This window comes from Myodes glareolus, chromosome 20, assembly GCF_982192425.1.
Source record: "Myodes glareolus chromosome 20, mMyoGla1.1, whole genome shotgun sequence".
NCBI lineage: Eukaryota > Metazoa > Chordata > Mammalia > Rodentia > Cricetidae > Myodes > Myodes glareolus.
Genome location: NC_142045.1, coordinates 29310345 through 29330316, shown reverse-complemented (window position 1 = coordinate 29330316; position 19972 = coordinate 29310345). Strand labels below are relative to the sequence as shown.

General features: G+C 42.4%; 1 protein-coding gene across 3 annotated transcripts in view; it reads right to left on the bottom strand.

Annotated features, from left to right (window-relative positions):
- The window catches only part of Nbea (neurobeachin), a 515411-nt gene that overhangs the window by 1809 nt on the left and 493630 nt on the right, over positions 1-19972 (bottom strand). For all 3 annotated transcript variants that reach the window (XM_087899501.1, XM_087899503.1, XM_087899502.1), the window contains 5 exons: positions 17442-17597; positions 16829-16999; positions 7088-7189; positions 5226-5422; positions 1557-1708 (listed from right to left, as the gene is read on the bottom strand). In XM_087899501.1, the coding sequence (XP_087755627.1) occupies positions 1557-1708; positions 5226-5422; positions 7088-7189; positions 16829-16999; positions 17442-17597 (778 nt within the window). The remainder of the gene's footprint in view (positions 1-1556; positions 1709-5225; positions 5423-7087; positions 7190-16828; positions 17000-17441; positions 17598-19972) is intronic.

Sequence of the window (19972 nt, the reverse complement as noted above, 5' to 3'; positions counted from 1 at the left end):
ACAGGAAAATAGTACACACTTGCCACTTTCTACTGGACACAGGCCTTATCTCAAAAGCCCCCATATCTTAACTGTGTTCACTGAGAGAGGTCTAGCATTTCTTTTCGATTCTGTCAAGAGCTGCTCAGCTAGTGGAGAGTCCTGCTGGAGAACATTAGTCAGGCCCATACAACCACACATTCCAGTGTGATGTGGGCTCTGCTGCCTCTCAGCAGTTGTATGTATGGTCTATCCATATCCTCTTCTGGGACCAGGCCCAGGCTTTCTGTACAATTCTGGCCTTTATTTCTCAGTGTCCTTAACCACTCCATCCCTTACCTACTCGCCATATACCTTGATATGGGGGTGGATATATGAGTCGTGAGTTTTCCTGACTCCTCAGGTACCAGTTTCATTTTGTATCCCAGATAGCTTAGTCACTGTACACAACAGGCGATATCATAAAACCTCCATCCTGAGTCATTGTAGTCAACGTACAGGTGAGCTAACCTCTGTCCCCTCTTACTTGAGCCTCCTAACGAAGCAGAGGCTCCTTCCTTTGGGATGGCTCACGACAACTGACTGCATACAAGTCTCTTGACATTCTGCCGTCATGGAGCAGTGTGCTTAGCTGTTAATCCAGACCATCTTCAGACAAGTGTGTCCTGAACATACTTCCCCAATAGGTGTCTACCAGTTATACTTCTGTGCATGAACTGTCCCAATGTAGCACTGCGTTGCACCGAACATATACTCAAAATCAAGTATGAGATTAAAATGGAACCTTTCCTGCACTACTGCTGTTCTACACATGTTCGCTGATGCCCACTCTGACCAAGCCTGACAAATGGCTCCTCCTCAGCTTCCCACATTGCCAATCATTTCCTCCCAGGGTCTGGTCCTGCTCCCCTGCCATTCAGTTAGATTACCATCACGGAATGGGTCACCTTATCATGTACCCTTAGCACTTGGCAGGACACTTCTGCTAAATACTGGTAACATATATTTGCAAAAAAGCATGTGAATCAATTGAAGGACAAATATTTAATCTACTTGAGAAGATGTAGGTCAGAAAACTACTTGGGCTTCATGCCTCAGACATTCTTTGTCTCTCTCTCTCTCTCTCTGTTCTGGAGCCCCCGGACTAGGCTAGGCTGGCTCACAAGCCCCAGGAATCGTCATGTCCCATCTCTCCAGGGCTAAGGTTACAGTGTACACACCATGCCTGGCTTCTTTATGTAGTTCTGAGATTTGAACTTGAGTACTCATACCTACATGGCAAACAGTTTACTAATTAGATCTTCACTCTGCTTTTCTTGATGTCCTCTGTACCATTCTACTACACTCTAGAAATGCTTCATTTATTTATTATATGTGTTAATACCTAAAATATTTCAAAGCTAATATTTTCCAATAAACTTTTCCTTTAGTAGAAAAGTTGGGGCTTCCTTGGGTTCTTACTCATCTCCAGTTTGCCCTTTCTGTGTTGCTCAATCCTTAACCTGGGTGGGATGAGGAGAATGCCACGCTTCCGACCTGTTCCAGTGATCACACTGCCCTTGACACGGCTGGCTCACCTTTGGTCATGGGATAAGTCCATCGCTCTAATGCCAGCATCACATCCGGGGTAAATGTACAGTTGCTTGAAGTCACAGGCCTGCCAGACCTCCACCACACCATTGTCCCCTCCAGTCACCAAGTTCTGTCCATCGCTGCTCAGGAGAATAGCCTTCAGAAAAAAAGGCAGATATCAACGATCTCTTTGTTTCTGGTCAATGGCCATGACTGAGCAGCAATTAGCTGAACAGTCACACAGCTTCCCTAGTATATGCAAACTTAGTTTAATCAACCACCCAAACAACCACCAATACCCAACCAACTACCAGCCAATCACCACCCACTCACCAACCAAACAAGCACCAGGTAACCAGCTATGAAACAGCCAACCAACCACCAACTAACCGCTAAACGACTGGGCAACAACTCATCAATCCACATCCAACTACTAATTAACCAACCAACCAACCACCAATCACTCACCAACCATTAACCAATCACCAATCATCTACCAATGACCAATCAATCAACTAACCACTAGCCAACCGACCACCAATCACCCACTGACCACTAATCAATCATCAATCAACCACCAATCAACCAACTAACCACCAGTCAACCAACCACCAATCAACCACCTACCAGTTACTAACTATCCAATCACCAATCAATCACCCACCATCACTAATCAACCAACCAACCAACCAACCATCATCCACCAACCACAAACCAATGAACAGTCTACCAAGAAACCAACAGACCACCAAGCAACTACCTGGAAAGTACTGTTAATCTCCTTAACATTAGCTCCGTATTTAGCTAGATGTCTAAGTTTCCAAGATCCAATCCAGAGAACTTTCAATATGGAATCTATCAAAGTTTTTTGTTGTTGTTATTTTCACAAAGACATAAGATCTTATTAAAGTCAACTGAAAAGAATAAAATTTTTAAGGGGCTAAAGAGATAACTTAGTGTTTAAGAATGCTTTCTGTGTCCATCCATTTGCATGCAAAATTCAAGATGTCATTGTTTTTTACTGCTGAGTAAAACTCTAATGTGTATATGTTCCACACCTTCTTTAACTATTCTTCTGTTGAGGGGCACCTAGGTTGTTTCCAGGTTCAATTTTTTTAAATATTTATTCATTTATTATGCATACAATATCTGCCTACATGTGTGCCTGCAGGCCAGAGAGGGCACCAGATCTCATTACAGATGGTTGTGAGCCACCATATGGTTGCTGGGAATTGAACTCAGGACCTTTGGAAGAACAGGCAATGCTCTTAACCACTGAGTAAGGTAAGCCAGACCCAAAAAGAGGAATATGGTATGTATTCACTCATAAGTGGATTCTAGACATAATTAAAGGTCTTTGAGCCTATTATTTGTGATCCTAGAGAAGCTAAATAACCTGAAGAAAATCATGTAGTTATCCTCCTGGAGATTGGAAATAGACAAGAGTCCCAGGTAACCTCGGGTGCACGGGGGGTGGGGAGGGTGGGGGGGTGGGAGAGTTGTTGGAAGGGGAGAGGGTTAGAGAGAAGGGAGTAGGGGAGGAATGGGGAAAGCTCGGGGGACTGGGATGGGGGGGGGAGGGAGGAAGGATGGATATGGGATCAGGAAAGAATATATCTCAACTAAGGGAGTCATTTTAGGGTTTACAAGAGACTTGATTATAAATGGGATCCCAGGTCCAAGGAGAGATCCCCAGATTGTTCTCTGGACAGAGGAGAGGGTGCCTGAACCGTCTTGGCCCATAACCATAGTGATGAATATTTTGCTTATCACCATAGAACCTTCATCTGGCGATGGATGGAGATAGAGACAGAGACCCACATTGGAACACTGGATTTAACTCCCTAGGTCCAAACGAGAAGCAGAAGGAAAGAGAACGTGAGCAAAGAAGGCAAGACCAGAGGGAACCTTCATCCGAAGATGGATGGCGATACAGACGGAGACCCACATTGGAGCACCGGACTGAGCCCCCCAAGGTCCAAATGAGGAGCAGAAGGAGGAAGAACATGAAAAAGGAAATCAGGACCGCGAGGGGTGCGATCACCCACTGATACAAGGGGACGGATCTAATGAGAGTTCACCAAGGCCAGTTGGACTGGGACTGAACGAGGACGCGATCCAGCCAGATTCTCTGAATGTGGCTGGCCCGGAGTCTTTCTGAAAAGCCATCGACAATGACACTGGGACTTGTTTCCTCTGTATATACTGGATTTTTTTGGGATCCAGTCTGTTTGGATACTCACCTTCCTGGACCTGGAGGGAGGGGGGGAGGAACTTGAACTTCCCACAGGGCAGGAAACCCTGACTGCTCTTAGGGATGGAGAGGGAGGAGGAGAGGGAGTGGGGGGAGTGGGAGGGTGTTGGGAGGGGGGCGGAAATGGAAACTTTTATAATTTAATAAACTTTGAAAAAAAAAAAAGAATCTCATCTAGAAAAACGAAAACTACGAGCTAAGTAGGAGTCAGCAGTGGGTGACCATAAATCCTAAAGTTACTAAAATACTGTAGCTTCCAAATAAAAGAACAGCATGGACGGCTTAAAAAAAGAACGCTTCCTGTTCTTCTAGAGGACACAAGTTTGGTTCCCAGCAGCCAGGCTCAGTCACCTGGAATTCAAGATCCAGGGGATCTGATGCCCTCTCTGGTCTCTGAATTCAAGTGTGCACACTCCCTGCTCCCCAAATATAGCATAATTAAAATAAAAAATTTACTAATTTAGTTATAAAATTATGAAAGTCCCAATGAGAATACTACCAATCTAATCTAGGTAGATTAGAGAGAACATTGTGAGATGTTCTCAATCTGTGAGTATATTGCATTTTGTGAAACTCTTAGCATTGCTAATGGAGACTTAATATAAAAAGCAGAAATATATTTTACAATAGTTTTTAGTACGGACACACCAGGCACTGTACTTCATTTGTAAATCTGGGCAATAGGGAACTTGAAGCTGTAGTCAGGGTTCTCAGGATAGACCTCTTTGTTTTATAGTGCCATGTGTCCTGGTCATTTTCTGTCTACTTGGCAGAACCCTAGATCTGGGAAGGAGGAATCTTAATTGAAAAAAATGCCTCCATAAGATTGGGCTGTATTTAAGCTTTTAGGGTATTTTCTTAATTAGTTACTGAGGTGGGAGGGCCCAGCCCACTACAGATGGTACCACCCCTGGGCAGGTAGTCCTAACTTGTATAAGAAAGTAGGCTGAGCAAGCCATGAGAAACAAGCCAGTAAGCAGTGTTCCTCCTTGGTCTCCGCTTCAGTTCCTACTTAGAGGTTTCTGCCTTCAGTTCCTGACTTCCCTTCATGGTGGAGTGTGATCAAGCTGAAATAAACCCTTTCTTTTCCAAGCTGCTTTTGAACACGGCGTTTTATCACAGCAATAGAAACTCTAACTAGGACACGATGGGAACATGGAGCTGAGATCACTGTTTGTAAAGGGGCTTGGAATGATGGCCTCTAGGCAAACAGCTGTGGTCTCTAGAGTCTCACTTACTGAGCTGCTTATTCAGTATCGAGGAATCTTGGGTTTGTTCAAACCGTAACCACGAGTTTGCTTGCTTTCAAGCCCAGCATGTGTTTAAGTGGATGTTGGGGAAGCTCTATGCCAAGCCAATTTTATGTCAAGCAAGTTTGATTCCCGTGGCTTCTTGCTGCTCAGCACTGATGAGTACTCACCCGAGTGGAATCATTGATCTCCATTTGAGCCAAAAGTTTTCCATTGATGCTGAAGTTGCTAAACCGTCCTCGCTCATAGTATATGATGCAGTGGCCTTCACTGGATACAGAAATTAAGCGTGGGAACAAGCAGTTTTCTGGCCCTTCTAGGGCCCTCAGAAGGTCTCCAGTGATGGTATGGACAAGGCAAGGGCCTTCTGCAGTGAGAAACACAGAAAATACCAGGGTGACCAACCCCAAACAACACCTAGACACCGGGTTTTGTTAAAGTGGATGAAGACAACAGAAGTGTGCTGTGGCTGCAACACTTATGCACACACACATGCATGCAAGCACACCCACGCCACCCACCAACACTCACCCACACAAACACACACGTGATGCAGCACCCACAGTTCTCTAAAGCTCTAATCTCTTCTCCCACCTGCAACAACAGTCATCACTGCAGGCTTTGGTTCCCCAGTCAAATGAGCAAAGAGTGTGCGCAAGGAGTTTGATCAGCATTTCTAAAAGGTTCTCATTAAGAAATTGATCAGAGCCGTTGCTACATTTTCCAGCTACATCAGATTTCAGCATCACAGTACAGACATGTCATTGCCAGGCGAATTGTGTGTTGGTAGTTTATATGTAAGGTGTAAATGTATAATTAAGAAGTTAAACAATTAATTCAGACTACAGAAATACTTTTTGCCTTTTAATATTAACAGTGGGGCAAAGGTGTAAAGGGTGTAGAGAAAGGCTTATCTAATTTCAGGGCAATTTTATGGCCTTGGAAAATATATTAAGAAAATATATTAAGTTTCCACTGACCTAATCACGGAAACAAATGCTGTAACTTCATACTATATGCCTGCCTCTTTGCTCTCAAAAACCAAAGCTTGCAAAAACTGTGGTTGCTTTTTATTGGCCAATTGATTTAAACAGTCACATTTTTACACACACAAAAAGGTGTCAATATCAAACTATACTTAATCTCTCCCCTGACTAAAAAGGCAAAAGCTATGGAGACTTGTGGGAAATCCTTTGCCATCACCACTTGTAGGAAAATAGCATTTTGCTTACACCTGTGGAGCTAGGCTCACTTATTCTGAAATGCAAAGCAAATGGTCTCTTGTTCTTAGACTGTACATACTCCATCATGCTGTCGAACAATATTTGACAACAATATCTGATCATCTAGAGTTAGACCTTGATAAAAATGAATATAATAGCACTCCCCCCCAAAAAACTTCAAGGAATTCTCACTAAAAATAATAATGCTAAGCCCTTCTACCTCTTGGGCTCTAGGCCTCTGCTCAGCTTTGCTAGTCTCTTCCACTCTCGCCCTTATGGTCTTTCTGCCTGGAGAGTTCCCATAGACGTCTGTAATCCCTTGTCAGAAAAGCCAAGAACCACCTAAATTTCCTCTTCAGATGACAATTCTTCCACAAAGGCAAAGAAGCATACGATGTCTCCTTTCCCTCTCTCCTTGCACAGTCAGTTTTGCATAGAAAGGATCTGTAAGGATGTGGAGGTCCTAAGGCTAGACTAGTGAGTAACCCGATCCAAGCTCCCAGTGCATTAGTGATATGCCTCCTTTGCCTTTTGAATGCGCCTTTTCATGGCTGTATGATATAGATTCATTACAAATTTAATTTATCAGTGTCTGGGTTAGAATGCCGGTGACCACATTGTAAACTTTTAACCATATTTCATGTCAATGCTGGTAAACATTACTAATCTTTGATAAAACTAAGCAACTGCAGAGAACCCAGACGCTACATCTGTCTATGTTGAATCTCTGGAAGAAACCAACAAGAGTCACAGTTAGCCAGAAAACGCTCACTGTCTAGAGGTGTACCGTGAAGGAAATGGTTTCTGACCTTTAGCACCACTGATGACGAGTCCGAGTTCCGCACAGACGGAGACACAGACGACTTCATGGTCATGGCCTGTGAGGACAGCTCTGGGCGCAGGATAGTCACCTACAAAGAAACAGCAGCAGGACATCACTGGAGAGCAGAACAGACATGAGGAGCCGCTTATAAAACAGTCACCAGCGATGAGGACAGTTCCTAGCGGTATGGCCAAAGCCACTCACTTTACCTTTCTGCCTGTCCCTCGTGTGTGACACGGCATAACTACTGTCCTGCAACAGGGCGGCTGGGACAGCAAGGGGATTGATCCATGTGCAAGCTCAGAGGTGTCGGTGGCTATCCTCTCAACCACGCAGTTATGAGTGGGATTATGTAGTCATGGCAATGTCCTGTTAGGTCAGGTCATCTCACTGTCTCTAGTTCCAGCTTAAATATGAACATGGGAGACACAGAGCACTGGGCAACAGTAAAAGGTTCCCATGTACAGTGACTAAAAATTAACTCAAAATCCCATGATAATGTCCATGTGGTGTTTTCGGAAGCTGGCAGCTCACATCCCTGTGCGTATGGTTCTGAATGCACATGTTCCTGCACTGTGTGAGCACAAGTTAGGGACTGGAGTTCTTGCAGCACACATATGGTTTTCTGCTACTTTAGACACATGATGGTCCCGTTACCTATTCCTACTGTCATCTTCGACATGTACCAACTTAATACACATTTAGATTGGGTTGCACCAGACTGTGTGACTTTTAAAGTGATTAATATAACTTTTATTAGAATTCATTAAGCAGACTCTGACTTGGGATTAAGACAGAATTTCCAACCATTTTCGAAAGGAACTAACAAGCTGCTGCCATCTTGTAATATGGATTTATATAATGTGGCATTCTCAGCATTGAGAACTATAAAGTCAGACTGTCCATGGACTCTGAAAAATGAACACAATGCTCTACATCCTCCAGTGTCCAGGGTTCAACCAAGAGTTAGTTCTTCATGTAAAAACGAACCATTAGCTCAATGACACTTGGCTTCCTCCTTTAATAAATGGTGAAATTAAAAGTATACCAAAGAACTGTTTTTAAAGAAATGTCTATGATTTGTTATGGGTAAATGTTTGATGTGTATACCTCTTTCTATGCCTGTATAACTATGGTTGTATAAAAATGTCATGGGTGCAAAGGGGTCACAAGTGGAGGAGGTTTAAGGAACTGCCCTATGTCAGTCTGTCCCACAAGGCTCCGATGGCCACTGAGCCCCTTCCAGAGTGCCAACTGTGACAAAGAGCTGGAGTGGACAGGAGCTTCTGTGTCTGCATCTCATGCTCTCACACTCACTTTAAAACAGCCCTACGCCTCCACCCAGACAGGCAGAGATGAGCAGAAGTAGGAGTGGGTATGGGCAAAGTTGCAAAGGAAAGACAAGTGTCTAAATTTTCCACTTCTTAGGAAGAAAACTACCTAGGAAGTCAGGCTGAGTCATCTTCCACTGGTGCCCCCGTCTCTGAATGCACTCTCCAGTTGCCTGGCTACCTTCTATCGGCCAGGGGCTGAGGCCAGAGTTATTGAAAGTGAGGATATGCAGCATTTGGTAGCAATATTAATGAGAGCTTATAATACCCGGTTTTCAGGAACAACACACTTGTTATTCACCCATGTCTCATCTTGGTTCTTGTTGGTAAAACAGTTATACTAAACTCACATGGTCAATGTCATTGATTCATGTCTGCAGTATCATTATCGGAAAGAGCATGTATACAGAAAGCTGCCTTTGTGTGTATATCTGAACCAGTTACTTCATTTGAAGTCACCAGTTTCACAGGCCATTGCTACTGCACCTTAAAGAGCCACACTGTAGCCTGGGTCTCATAACAGCATCCAACTCTTTCACAATTCTAGAAAATTTATGTTCTAAGAGATCAGCAGATACTTTTCTGAGGACAGAAAATTGTACGATATTTTGTGCTAAATTTCATTCATTGTGATGAGACTAAAACTTCTCTCAGGGAGTTACACAGATGTAATCCCTGTGGTCATAACTATATTGTGAATTTCTTTCCTGTGGAAAGTTGCTCTAAGATTAATTGTGAGCAAGACTGTTTCTCTCTCGCTAGGGTTGAGGGGTCCAAGAACACATTTGCAAGATGTGAGAATTACCCTCCTCTTCCTTTCTTTGTGATGTTGATGACAATTTTGTTCTCTTTAAAAAGAACCAAGTTGGTTCTTCCAGCACAGCAGCCAGACTTGCCTTTGTTTCTGGAATTAGGGAATTTTTAAAATATTTATTACACATTAAGTATTTATATGTTTAAGATTTAAAAAAAATAAAATGAATTTTGTTCTGAACCCTGCATAATAAATGTAGAATTGTAATATGCCCTTCTTACATCTTAAAGAGCATCACATATTTTTAAAGTTTTCTCTTCTGTTTACTGTTTACTTTTGTGGAGTAGGCTGCTCAGCTTGGGAAGTTTTTTGAGTTCTTTGTCTGCTTTTTTTTTCCTGTGAATTCTTTCTGGATGGGTACCTCTGCACACCGTCACCTTTTATTTCAGAGAAGGGCCCTCGGTTTGGGCCTCAGATCTTAGCACTCCTCTTTCCAAGAACCACGTCCTGGCTCGAGACCTGGCACTCACTGTACGGACAGACAGACAGACGTGGGTGTGGAGACTTGAAGGCTCAAGGGCTCCCACGTGCAGCTGCTGCACTAATGTGACTCGGGGAGGGCTTACTATTTTCTGCTTCTCTAGAGATTTTCATGTTGGGTGAGTTTTCTCAGACCCTTCAATGTGAATTCCCCTTCTGATGCATTTCTAAGTGCGGAGTGGGAGGATGAGCACTGTAGCCCACAGCTCTAAACCTATGCAAACTGTTGTAATGGGCTTTGAATAATGATACAATATCTGTCAGTCTTGAGTTTATCTGAAACATTCACAAAACTGAAAAACTGTGTTTCCAAGATAGCTTGAGTTTCTGTTTAAAGTGAGAATCGGGCATTAATAAGATTTGTGGGTGCACACTTGTAGGCCAGACATTGAGATTCAGTGTCTTTTATTGCTTCTTAATCTCATTTTTGTGACAGGGTGTTTCAGTGAACCTGGACCTTGCTGTTTCAGTGACTACCAGTGATGGGGATAAGGTGCTCAAGGTCACTTCTGGCCCCCCACGTGTGTGCTGGGGAATCCACGTGCAGTCTCCCTCACACTTGAGCTTCACACTCACCCACTTAGGCTTCTCTCCCAGACATACTTTCAGTCTCTGTGATTATTTTGGAGATATTAGTACACTGAAAAATCCTGAAATTAAACCTCTAATAAATTGTTATCCCCCTAATATGCTAGGAAAAAAAGGAATCATTCACGATAAAGAATTAAGAAAAAATGCACAAGAGCAGTTTAAATTCCTTCTGTGACATATTCTCCACAAGGAAGCAAGCCCCTTGAAGACCTGTCTAACTGCTTTTCATCACGATCTCCTCAGATCATGGAGGACGGAACCTAATAACAGGTGGTGTTGCCTGGGTCCTGGAAGCATCGCTCTTTTCACACTGCTCTAGGTCCGGCTGTAAAGTAAAGAAAATGTTCTTGAAAGCTTTGCGAGTGGGAAAATCTGCAGCAAGGACAAGTGCTCTTCCTACATTTCATCACCAGGGACAGATGTCACACACCCCAACAGTCACTCGAGATCTCGGTAATATCCTGTCACTGTCACGTCACAGCTGATGGATGGAGCTCAGGGTCAAAGGGCCTGGCACACAGGGAGGTGCAGGTGAGACCTCCTCTCCAAGGACCATGGCACTTCACCCCTTCCCCGCTCATTTCCTCAAGGATGAGGAAACCTCATCTTGCCTCACTCCAGTGCTGTGGATAATAAGGAACAAATGCATCTGGTCCTCACAGGCAAGCACTGGGAATTCTAAACAGAAAAGGCTTAAAATACACAGAGTTCATCTCACCTTTATTAAAAGTCATTTCAGTATCCTTGAAACAGATGAAAACCTAAAAAGTCTCTTAATGCTGCACATAGACGTGGCAGAAGTGGTCTCAGCAATATACAGAGGTCAGATCTTACTTATGGCCATGCACAGAATCAAGGCACAAACTATTTTCATTTCTGCTAATTACACTTACAAAAACATGATGGGACTGTAATTTAAAGTTTCAAACCAAACATCAAATGTTATAGTAATTTCACTGACACACAGATTTCAAATATTTACCAGAAACTTTCTGGAATAGCTAAGAACAGTGGCTGATAGGTTGGATCACACCAGTGGCCCATGATCTTTAACCACACCCTCACAGGGGTCTAGGACTTCCTGGTCCCTCCTTTTCTACAAAACAGCCACAAGATGCTCAGATATCCCAGTCTGTGAGTCAAAGTTGTCTAGTCAGAGAACATATTAGTCACTCTTGATGTTCATGTTATATACAACACAGGCTAAACATCTTTCTGACAGTCTAAGGGCTACAAAGGGAGAAGACTAACAGAGAACAAGAGGAAAGCAGTCTCACTCCTGTCACCAACCCAAAAATGTCTCCTAGATGATACGGGACACTATGCAGAATGGTTTCGTCCCTCCCTGCGCTAAGCTAGGATGATCCATTATGGGCATGGCCCATGAGGCCTCAGAGTATCCTGTGACTGAGAAGTATCCCCAGCTGCCCATGCTTCCTCTTCCTCTGACACCTAATAAAAGAACACGCTAACATTTACTACACCCTAGGTAAGATCCTTGGATTGAGAAATGACTCATCTAGTTTCATATATATATATACATATATACACAAATAAATACATATACACACAGACATATATACATATATATACATACACACACACACACACACACACACACACACTAAAACATTTGATGTTTGGTTTTGGAACTTTAAATTAAAATCCCATCATGTTTTTGTAAGTGAAAGCATGAATGAAAATAGTTTGTGCCTCGATTCTGTACAAAGCCATTTTATATGTGTGTGTGTGTGTGCGCATGTATGTGTGTATATACATATATATGTGTGTGCGTGCACATGTGTGCGTATGTATGTGCACATACATATGTATGTGTATACATATATGTGTGTGTGTGTGTGTGTGTGTGTGTGTGTGTGTGTGTGTGTGTGTGTATTAATTCAATTAAAGACTGTTTCTGGTCCAGGCTCATCCATGTCCAAGCTCTTATCACACTGAGGGTCAGTAGTGGCTGAGGGACTAGTTCTAGGGCTGTCTTTGGATACAAGGCTAGTGGCAGACAAAGAGCTGAACTCAGTTTGGCCGATGTTTGGCTGAAGGCTGCAGCTGATAGGAAGGTCAGTGTCTACGGCTGAGTCCACAGCAATGGGTGGCCAAAGAAGGTGTGTATGCAGAGAAGGTGTGTGTGCAGAGGTACGTGTACAGAGAAGGTGTGTGCACAGCTGGAGCCATCTTTTCAGTCCTCTCCTTTCACAGTCTGCTCAGTGTTTACACATGCGCAGAGACCTGGGTTTAGAAAGTGGATCAAAGCAGCATGTAACTTTCTCACACATATGGAGATTGGTGGATTTGATTTGAAAGATGAGCACTAAATCCCTTTTCAGGGTTTTATATTGCATGGTTTTAAAACTTTCATATGTATGTATCACTCAAAATAAACATTTAAATTACATTCTTTAAAACAGATTGGTCTTGAGCTGAGGTCCTAATGCATTTTCGGGGTTTACTGAAGACACAATGATGTTAACTCGCTCCTCTTGTGACTATCTTGTTGGAAGCTACAGCACGTAATGAGAGCTGTCAAGTCCCAAGATCAATGAAACTCATGCCCTGGGGATTCCACAGGAATAGCATTGATCTGGTTAAAGCTCACCAGTCAGAGATGGGCTGTAATATATTGCAAAGAAGGGCTCTAGAGGATAAGCGGCCAAGTCCAAGACACCTACCTGACAAAAAATTCAATCAGCTCCTAGCACAAATTGCCTGCCCTGTTCTGCGTTCTTTCATGCAGGAGGCTGCTTCCAATTAAAGTGCGCAAATTAATTTTTATCACTTCCAAATTAGTTTCAGAATTTGTGTAAGGCTGTTTCAGATGAAAGCACCTGTCCCTCATGTCTTTGCAAGTCTGTTATCTAGCCAGGGACCTATTGTAAATCTCCAGGATAATTTCCTATGCTCAATGCCACATGAAAGAATAACAACAGCATCATGAGTATAAACAGCACTAATGGGCAGGACCGTCCGACGTGTAGTACGGGCAGGTAGCCTGCTCCTTCATAGTCTGGAATTGTGTCATAGTCTGTTTGCAAATGTTTATCGTCTTTGTGACACAGCCATGGAAATGACAAAGGGAAAAGAGACAGCATGAGACTTTGAGATGTCTAAATCAGTTACAACAGTTTATTTGACATAACTTGACATAACGAAACTAACCTTTCTATAGCTGCCTAAAAAATCTACAAACATTACTTATTTTTCTTTGTAGAATAAAGGCATCCATTATTATGTAGTGCTGACAGTACAAAAGAAACAAGTATATTAAGGTCCTTTGGCCTCATGGTTAGATTCCAGCGATACTCACATAAAGTCAGACACAAATCCTCATTCCAGGCTGCTGGTTTGATGAACGAGTCTGGTTTGGTCTCTACACCATACAAAATGACTCAATGTCTACGGGAGGTTAATTCCCAGATTATAGCAGCTACTGGGCAACAGTGTCCCAAGATGGGGTTCTCCTTCAGGTGTAGATTATTATATACAACCTCCAAACCCAAGGGCATACATTATACCATACATTGTTACCAGTTTAGCATACGTGCCCTTTAAGTATTGAACAGCAATGATTTAGAGACAGAAAACATATACAACCTGGTCCTCTGACTTGTGACTTGGCAGCTAGACTGGATTAAACTGGACAGTATTTTCATAGCGTCAGTTTTTATGACAATGACTGCATGTCTACGGCAGTACCACAGCTGTCACAGGTATGGCAGCCTATGTAATGAGTGCTGTGGCTGGCTGCCTTTAAAAACATAGAGCGACTCAGCTGCTTGAGCCAGGCATAGATATTTTGTGGAGACAGACTGTCGTAGAGAAGGGCATAAAACTATCAAATTGATTAAATATTATTGCCTATTTAAGGATTTTACTCTTGTGGTTATCCATTTGGCAAAAAGCAGAAAGTTTTTTGTTTTTGTTTTCTTCCTTAAACACAACTCACGAGTCCACAGCCAGAATGTGGAGTTCTGGGTATGTATCCATGTACTGATGGTGATAATACTACTTGACAGAGCTACTGAGTCCTGAAGTAGTCAGTGTGCTTAGTGACTTAGGGGGCAGGACTTAACTCCTGGAGGCTGGAGCTTCTTCCTCTGTCTAGCGCGCAACACAGGGGCACAGCAGGTCCCAGCACCTCTCAGCTGCTCTACCCATACCGCCTCTGCTCCTCCTGCTTTTCCTAGAAGAGCACACACACGCCCACATTTCAGTCAGACTGAGGACTGCAGAGTGTGCTTTATGGAAGTTTGTAGGTTCAAAGATGACTAGGTTTTTTTATTTAAAAAAAACCATATATGGAAGCAATACTGAAAAATGTGGTGGCATTTCATTTTTATTTTAATAAATAAAGCTTGCCTGAAATTCAGGGACTAAAACAGCCCCTCTGGTCAGCCTTATAAACCAGGCCGCAATACCACACACCTTTAATCCCAGTAGCCACACTAGTTTATTATAGAGACCAGGTGCTACAAGCCTTTAATCCCAGTGGTGCACGCACGCCTTTAGTTTTAGCCCTAGAGAGGATTATGGAACAAGAGAAGACAGCTCTCAGATGCAGCATCATTCTGAGTTTCCTGGAGGCAGGATCGTTATTTTGGACTGAGGTTGATGTAAGAGTCAGTGGCTGACTGTTTTGCTTTTTGGATCATCGGGTTGAAACCCATTTCTTTCTCTGAGTTTTTATTAATTGTGCTTCAGAAAAATACCTTCTTGTAATTGGCTTTTTAAAGGATAATCTTGTCTGTGTCTAAGGATGAAATAAAATGCTACTTTTAAACACAGAATGTGAAGGTATAGGCCTTTAATCTGAGCACTAGAGAGAGGGAGATGGATCTCGGAGAGTATGAGGCCAGTCTGGTCTACATAGGGAGTTCCAGGCTAGCCAAGCCTACAAAGTAAAACCCCACCTCTAAAAACACTGCATCCAAAAATAAATATTAAATTGACAACTTCATTCTTATTGATTCACATAAGCATTGAGCATTTACATAGCATCTATTACCAGGGGCTTTACCTATTCTTAATGTTTTTAGATTTAACTTTACTGATGGATCAGTACTTGCCATCTTTAGAGTTAAAGGCACCTTACATTATAGCAAAGCCAACAAAGATCATCAGTATAATTTGATGTTTTCTTTAAGATTTTTTTATCTAATGACAGTATATAATACAAAATCTCATCTTTGTTAACAGATGGTAGCTCTTTAAGACATGAATTCCCACTTAAAAGAGTTATTTTAAAAATTATGTGCAGCTGTGTAGGGTATATACATGTGAGTACAGGTGCTCACGGGTCAGAGGCCTCAGGCTCCTCTGGAACTGCGGCTACAGTCGCTGAACCTACTGATGGGTGGGTGCTGGGGATCAGACTTGGGTCCTCTGCAGGGACCTTGGGTCCATCTCTGTAGCCCTATAAATTCCATTGTTGAATTATCCCTTCTGAGTTTCATTTTTAAGACATTAATTAGGTATAAAACTTTTTTCTGTTGCTTTTTAAAATTCCTTTTTCTTATACTGCATATTTTTTGTCAATGCATATAGAAGATGCTTGGGCATGTTTAGGACTGCCATAGTACTGCAGTGATGAAGAGCATTTGGAAATGTGCAATGGTGTGCTTAGATATAACACATGCATCAACACTATGTGTGGAGTGATGGCCCCTCCCTCACCACACACAGCAGAACTCTGCTACAGATGAGACAGGGATTTTAGAAGTGAACATAAGGATACTGCCTTGTTTAAATTTTTCAGGAAGTGTTCATTGATAATGTAGAATCGGCAACAAATTTCTTTAGCATGTTAAAAAAACCCTGAGTCACTGTCAGACCCTAGTGTAGGCTAGAGGCCTTCATTTCTCACACTCATCTCTCCCCACACCAGGAGATAAGCATCACTTCGCAGCACACTTTCCACTTCAGCTATGGAGACTGAGAACAAACTCCAACGTACTCGATGAATGTATTCCTGCAGTTTCTGTACTATGAAAGGGCCTTGGTTCCTGTCCATCAACAGCCATCTCCTGTTTTGTAGCATTCCAGATAAAATGCCCACAATCTGGAAGAAGTGTGGGATTTAAAGAACATTCTTGCCATTTCTCCTGACACGGGGCACCGATGAACAGAAGTACCTGAAAGATCATCCCAGGCAAGGCCACTGACATGCAGAAAAGTATTGAGCCACCCAACTGCGGCACAGATGAAAAGCTCACTGGATTTTAAAGAAGGCAGAGGTTATACTTAGCTGAGAGAAACCCTGAGATTTAACAGCCTAGGTAACATTTGGGGACATTTGAGGATCAGTGAGTGGTCAGCACGAGACGACTTGGGACCCCCCAGGCCGAAGTCACAGCAGTCGCTCACCTGTACACTTGCTTTGTCATGTAAAGCTTCATGTTTTCAGTCCTTTACAGAGTCCATAAAAATGAAGGGAAGAAAACAACAAAACTCGCTAAGTCATGTGTTGTCGGAAAGAACCATAGTTGGAAACACTTACTGCTATTGGGGTTGTCGCCAATGATGTGGTGCCTCCCACTCCAATACCAGAGAAGCAAGGTGGCGTCCCGAGATCCAGACACAATGTAGCAGTCCCCACCGATGTAGGATTCCGACCTGGCCAGGCATGTGACCACATCCCAGTGGCCAAACACAATCTGTGTTAGTTTCCCTGTGGCACAAGATGACATAATTTAGACTCATTGTGTTTATGGAAATAGGCATAATTTTATTTTGCTAATTTATGAAAAGAATTCACAGACATAGTCTTTGTGAATGCATGTGGTGTGTGTGTGTGTGTGTGTGTGTGTGTGTGTGTGTGTGTGTGTGTATGGGCATGTGTGTGAACATATGAGTGGAGGCCAGAGGTTGGTATCAGATGTTTTCCATAGTCATTTTCTGTCTTAGTTTGGAGACAGCCTCCCACTGAATCTAGAGCTTGCTAGTTCAGTTAAGACTGCTGGTTAGGAGCCCAGGGATCCTCTGTGTCCCCCCACTCAGTGCTGGGATAACAGGTGAGTACAGGCTTATGTGTGGGTGCTGGGGTGAGAATTCAGGTCTTCAAGCCTCCACCATCTCTTGAACACTGAGAATAAACTTGCTGTGAGGATTACCAGTTTCTGTAGAGTAAACTCTGAAACTCTTATCCCAAAACCCGCAGATGAGAATGTAGCGATTATCTGCTGTGACCACAAAGCAGTGGGCATTGATCTGGATGCTCTGGTCCACAAGGTCTGTGATCTGCCGCTTGTTCACACCAGAATTATTTGCTAAAAATAAACATAAAAGAGTTTGTCATGTCCCTTCTGTTTCTATTGTGTGCAACAATTTGAGGAGTATTAGTGTTAGTTCTTTGAAAATCTTGTAGAATTCTGCACTGACACCATCTGGTCCTGGGCATTTTTTTGGTTGGGAGCCTTTTGATGACTGTTTCTATTTCTTTAGCAATTATAGGTCTATTTAATTTGCTTATCTGGTCTTGATTTAATTACCCTGATACCCAAACCACACAAAGACATTACTAAGAAAGATAATTACAGACCAATCACACTCATAACCATTTATACAAAAATACTCAATAAAATACCAGCAAACAAAATCTAAGAACACATAGAAAAACCATCCATCATGATCAAGTTGACTTCATTCCAGAGACGCAGAAATGGTTCAACATACAAAAATTTGTCAATATAATCCACAATATAAACAAACTGTAAAAAACATGATCTTCTCATTAGATGCTGAAAAAGCCTTCAACAAAAATACAACACCCTCTTTATAATAAAGGTCTTGGAGACAGCAGGGATACAAGGAACATACCTAAACATAATAAAGGCAATATAAAACAAGCCAACAGCCAATATCAAACTAAATGGAGAGAAACTCAAAGTGATCCCACTGAAATCAGGAACAATACAAGGTTGTCCTCTCTCTCCATATCTATTCAATATAGTTCTTGAGGTTCTGGCTAGAACAATAAGACAACAAAAGGAGATCAAGGGCATACAAATCAGAAAAGAAGAAGCCAGACTTTCACTATTTGCTGATGATATAACAGTTTATATAGGCGACCCTCAAAAATATCAATAGCCCTCCTTTACACAGATAATAAATGAGCTGAAAAAGAAATCGGAGAAACATCACCCTTCACAATAGCTACAAATAACATAAAATATCTGGGAGTAACTCTAAACAAACAAGTGGAAGACCTGTATGACAAGAACTTTAAATTGTTGAAGAAAGAAATTGAAGAAGACACCAGAAAATGGAAAGATCTCCCACGCTCTTGGGTAGAATTAACATAGTAAAAGTGGCAATCTTACCAAAAAGCAACCTACAGATTCAATGCAATGCCCAGCAAAATTCTTCACAGACCTCGAAATAATAATACTTAACTTCACATGGAAAAGCAAGAAACCCAGGCAATATGTAGAAGAATGAAAGTAGATCCATATCTATCGTCATGCACAAAACTCAGGTACAAATGTATCAAAGACCTCAACAGAAAGTCAGCCACACTGAACCTCATAAAAGAGAAAGAGGGAAATACACTTGAATGCATTAGCACAGGAGACCATTTCCTAAATACAACACCAATAGCACAGACACTGAGAGAAGCAATTAATAAATGGGACCTCCTGAAATTGAGAAACTTCTGTAAAGCAAAGGACACAGTCAACTGTAACATGAAGGCGCCTGCTTGTTTGTTGGGGTTTTTTGTTTTGTCCTGCCCCCCAGCCAGCAGGCCCCAGAGAAAATCAACCATACAGAGATTTCTGTAAGTTATAAAGTTGATTGGCCCGTTAGGTCAGGCTTCTTATTGGCTAACTCTCACATCTTGATTAACCCATTTTTTCTGATCTATGTTAGTCAGGTGGCTTAGTACCTTTTTCAGTGGGGCAGCTCACATCCTGGTGCTTCGGTGATCTGGGCAGGAGTGGGAGGAATCAACTTCCTCCTCCCCAGAATTCTCCTGTTCTCCTTGCATCACTTCCACTTCCTGTCTGGTTTTCCTGCCTACACCTCCTGCCTGGCCAATCACCGTTTTATTTAAAACCTGATTGACAGAATACAGACAATTCTCCCGCACCAGTCAACAAGACAAACCAACAGTCTACAGAATGGGAAAAGATCTTCACCAACCCCATATCAGACAGAGGGCTGATCTCCAAAATATACAAAGAACTGAAGAAATTGGTCACCAAAAGAACACATAATCCAATAAAAAAATAATGGAGTGCAGACCTAAACAGAGAACTCTCAACAGAGGAATCTAAAATGGCTGAAAGACACTTACGGAAATGCTCAACATCCTTAGTGATCAGAGAAATGCAAATCAAAACAACTCTGAGATTCTATCTTACACCTGTGAAAATGGCCAAGATCAAAAACACTGATGACAACTTATGCTGGAGAGGTTGTGGTATAAAGGGAACACTCCTGGATTGCTGGTGGGAGTACAAGTTGGTACAATCCCCTTGGATGTCAGTGTGGTGATTTCTCAGAAAGTTAGGAAACAACCTTCCTCAAGACCCAATAATACCTTTTTGGGTATATCCCCAAAGGATGCTCAATCGTGCCACAAAGACATGTGCTCAACTATGTTCATAGCAGCATTGTTTGTCATAGTCAGAACCTGGAAACA